The following is a 2924-nucleotide window of genomic DNA, read 5'->3' on the forward strand; positions in this document are numbered from 1 at the left end:
CAGATCAGGATCAACCTTTGGCCTTGACGGAATCAAGGATGTGTAAGATACAGAAGAGCGAAGTATGAATGTATGATCGGCCTCCAGGAATGCTCTACAAGCAGCGTTCTCATGATTTGAAACTGTTGGATGACTTGTTCTTGACCAGATGACTTCTTCCGGAATTTCTCTCCCGTGTCTGCATGGTCCCTTCTGTGAGGGATGCTTATCCTTATGGTCAGCGAGGATAGCTGTAGAAACATCACTCTGATGCATCGCACAGGAGCAGGCACAACCGCACATGTCCTGCCTGTAGGAGGAAGACGGGGTACGATGATGGGGATTGCTGGGTCCATCTTGAGGAGCCCAACCTGGATGACATTGTGAGTTGTTTCAAAGTTTTGCCATCACACGTGATTGCATGTATCCATGCGTGACTGTCGAGTCGTTTCACCTTGTCGTTTGTGTTGTCTTGGGAAGAGATTCGTAAGTGTTTGCTCACTTGTTGTCAGGTGGAGGGATTGTATGCATTCATTCGAAAGATTTAGATTTTCAATAGAAAGAACAAGCGGAAGTTGAAGTATTTGACACGGCTCCATATCAAACTTGCATCCAATGTCGTTACGATGTCCTGATGGCTGGACAGAGTTTCAAACTACTGAACGCAGGGAGAGGGGACTGTGTCCAAGAAATCAAGAAACTTCATGTTATGACCAAGATAGCCGTTGTGATGATTTTATTCGTGAATCATCTTGTAAACGGAGGAAGAGGGAAACGAGCCACCATCACATCCTCTTTCTGCTTCTTTGCGTCCTCCGCTTGTTGACCCCTTCTTTGATCAGCTCCTGCACGCGACTTGCGAGAACGACGGGCCTGTGGATCCACCTCGACCTGCGAGTGAAGTTGAGCATAAGTTGGAGAAAGAGGAAGAGATTTGACCTTGATCTTCATGTCGATCTCGTCCGCTTTGTCCTTCCCGGACCTCTTCACCTAACAAAGAGGGTCACAGGGAGGAGGAGGAAGGGAAGAGGGGGGAGAGGAGGGAGGACAAGCAGGAATGGCGCAGCGAGCAAGGGACTTGCCTTCCTGCTGCTCTTCTTCAGAGCCTGCACCTTTAGGGACAAGCGAGTCAACAGCGAGTTGGATGCTACAATGAGGTACCTTGTGTGACTTGGCAGCAGAAGGATTCTGCTTTGCCTCCTCCTCCTCGATCGCAACCCCGATATCATGCAAGCGCTTCGCGTCTTCGATGACTCGCTCCTTGGCGTCCTTGACCGCCTGCCTGGCGCGTCCCAGGTCGGAGTCCTCGTCCTCGTCGAGGATATCATCGCTTTGATCGCTGAGATACTGGACAAACTCTTGGCTATTTCCAGCGTCACCAGTCTGCTCCACGACCTGACGGGGACGGGCAACACGGAAAGCGCTGTCGTAAGTCCTGGGCTGCCTGGTGCCATGCGCCAACGCGAAATTGAGACCACTTCGAGCGTACCCGCCGCGCTGCAGGAGCTGACTCTGTCCCCTGTGGGAGGAAGAGAGAAGCACGGCGCTAACAACGAGGAGCAATGCACTGACAACTCCAACCACCGGAGAGATCATTCGGGGCGACCTGCGCGATGCTGATTGAGGCTTGCCGCCGTCAAGAGTGCCGTACTCAGTCGACCTCATCATGCTAGTCCCAACCTGAGACCTGCTATGGCAACTTGTCACTTTGAGCTCGTTGGCACGTTACGGGTTGACTTCTTCCCTAGCATGACACGCACAGATTGATATCACGATCACAATGCAAACTGCACTTCTTTCCGTTGATAAAAACCATTCATTTCATCCCTCTCCTAGTCTTGTACCGCTCGCTCCCCTCCCGCTTTCCTATCCTCACAATCCTATACCCACACACTGGTTTTCCCCAAGGTCATGGCATCCCATCCTGTCCTGTCCTGTCCTGTCCTGTCCTGTCCTGTCCTGTCCTGTCCTGTCCTGTCCTGTCCTGTCCTGTCCTGTCCTGTCCTGTCCTGTCCTGTCCTGTCCTGTCATGTCATGTCATGTCATGTCATGTCATGTCATGTCCTGTCTGTCATGTCGTCCTTCCCCATCTCCCGCTACCCTATGATTCCCTCCCTCCTTCACTAGTCTGTTGATACATCAAGTGCATGGTGCCCCTTCGTTTGACGGTTACAAATACATAGCGATCACCGTTACACAATCAGCATCGCCCCCGAACCAACAACGCTCAGGGCAGCAAATTAAAACCTATCGATTTTGATGCTGCCCCCGTAACCACTTGGTCGACGACAGCGAGCAGAGGGCAGCGCCAAGGGCAGGGCAGGGCAGGACAGGACAGGACAGGACAGGACAGGACAGGACAGGACAGGACAGGACAGGACAGGACAGGACAGGACAGGACAGGATAACAGAGGAAGAGGAGAGTGGAAGAGGAGAGAAGACCAAGACCTGCCTCGTGATACATTCGCGGCACGAACTTTAGAGAGGGGATGGTAGCGAATGGAAGTTGCTCGGTTCTTGCCTGCGGATCTTCAGCCCTCGTTGCTACTCTGGTGCTCCTGGCTTCCTTGGCTCTGTGTGAGGGCAAGGCTCACATAGTCGTTCCTTGCTACAACGAGGAGACCCGACTTCCACAGCAAGTTTTCCTGGACTTCGTCGACCAGGCAGCGAACAAGGACGTGCTGTTTACTTTCGTCAACGATGGCAGCAGCGACGGAACTTTACGTGTTCTCCGAGAGCTCGCGGCAAAGCGACCGCAGAGAATGTCCGTCTTCAACCTGGAGGTCAATGGTGGCAAGGCGGAAGCCGTTCGCAAGGGCATGCTTCACGTGCTGCTGTCGAGGAATTTGACGAGGGAGGACGTGGTTGCCTTCTGGGACGCGGACCTGGCGACGCCGCTCGAGACGATCCCTCGCTTCATGCGCAAGTTGGAGGAGAACGAGAAG

The 2924-nt window shown here is 53.1% G+C and overlaps 2 protein-coding genes across 2 annotated transcripts; one reads left to right on the forward strand and one right to left on the reverse strand.

Annotated features, from left to right (window-relative positions):
* Positions 1-700: 700 nt before the first annotated feature.
* GUITHDRAFT_156728 (hypothetical protein) lies at positions 701-1671 on the reverse strand. The gene is made up of 4 exons (XM_005817826.1): positions 1141-1671; positions 1062-1091; positions 919-969; positions 701-870 (listed from the first exon to the last, which is right to left on the reverse strand). Exons 1-4 carry the CDS (start codon positions 1573-1575, stop codon positions 727-729), a joined length of 660 nt encoding a protein of 219 aa, XP_005817883.1. The 5' UTR covers positions 1576-1671; the 3' UTR covers positions 701-726.
* Positions 1672-2468: 797 nt separating this feature from the next.
* GUITHDRAFT_122892 (hypothetical protein) lies at positions 2469-2924 on the forward strand (the record flags this gene model as incomplete). The annotated part of the gene is made up of 1 exon (XM_005817827.1): positions 2469-2924. A coding segment is annotated over one exon (456 nt), but the record flags the coding sequence as incomplete, so codon positions are not given.

This window comes from Guillardia theta, assembly GCF_000315625.1.
Source record: "Guillardia theta CCMP2712 unplaced genomic scaffold GUITHscaffold_531, whole genome shotgun sequence".
In the NCBI taxonomy this organism is placed as follows: domain Eukaryota; class Cryptophyceae; order Pyrenomonadales; family Geminigeraceae; genus Guillardia; species Guillardia theta.

Excerpts from the sequence above, each read along its gene's own strand:
- GUITHDRAFT_156728 (XM_005817826.1), bottom strand. The coding sequence starts at position 1,575 with ATGATCTCTCCGGTGGTTGGAGTTGTCAGTGCATTGCTCCTCGTTGTT. Across the intron at positions 1,092-1,140 it reads CTGCTGCCAAGTCACACAAG|GTGCAGGCTCTGAAGAAGAG; the intron begins GTACCTCATTGT and ends TTGTCCCTAAAG. Across the intron at positions 871-918 it reads AGATCGACATGAAGATCAAG|GTCGAGGTGGATCCACAGGC; the intron begins GTCAAATCTCTT and ends CTTCACTCGCAG.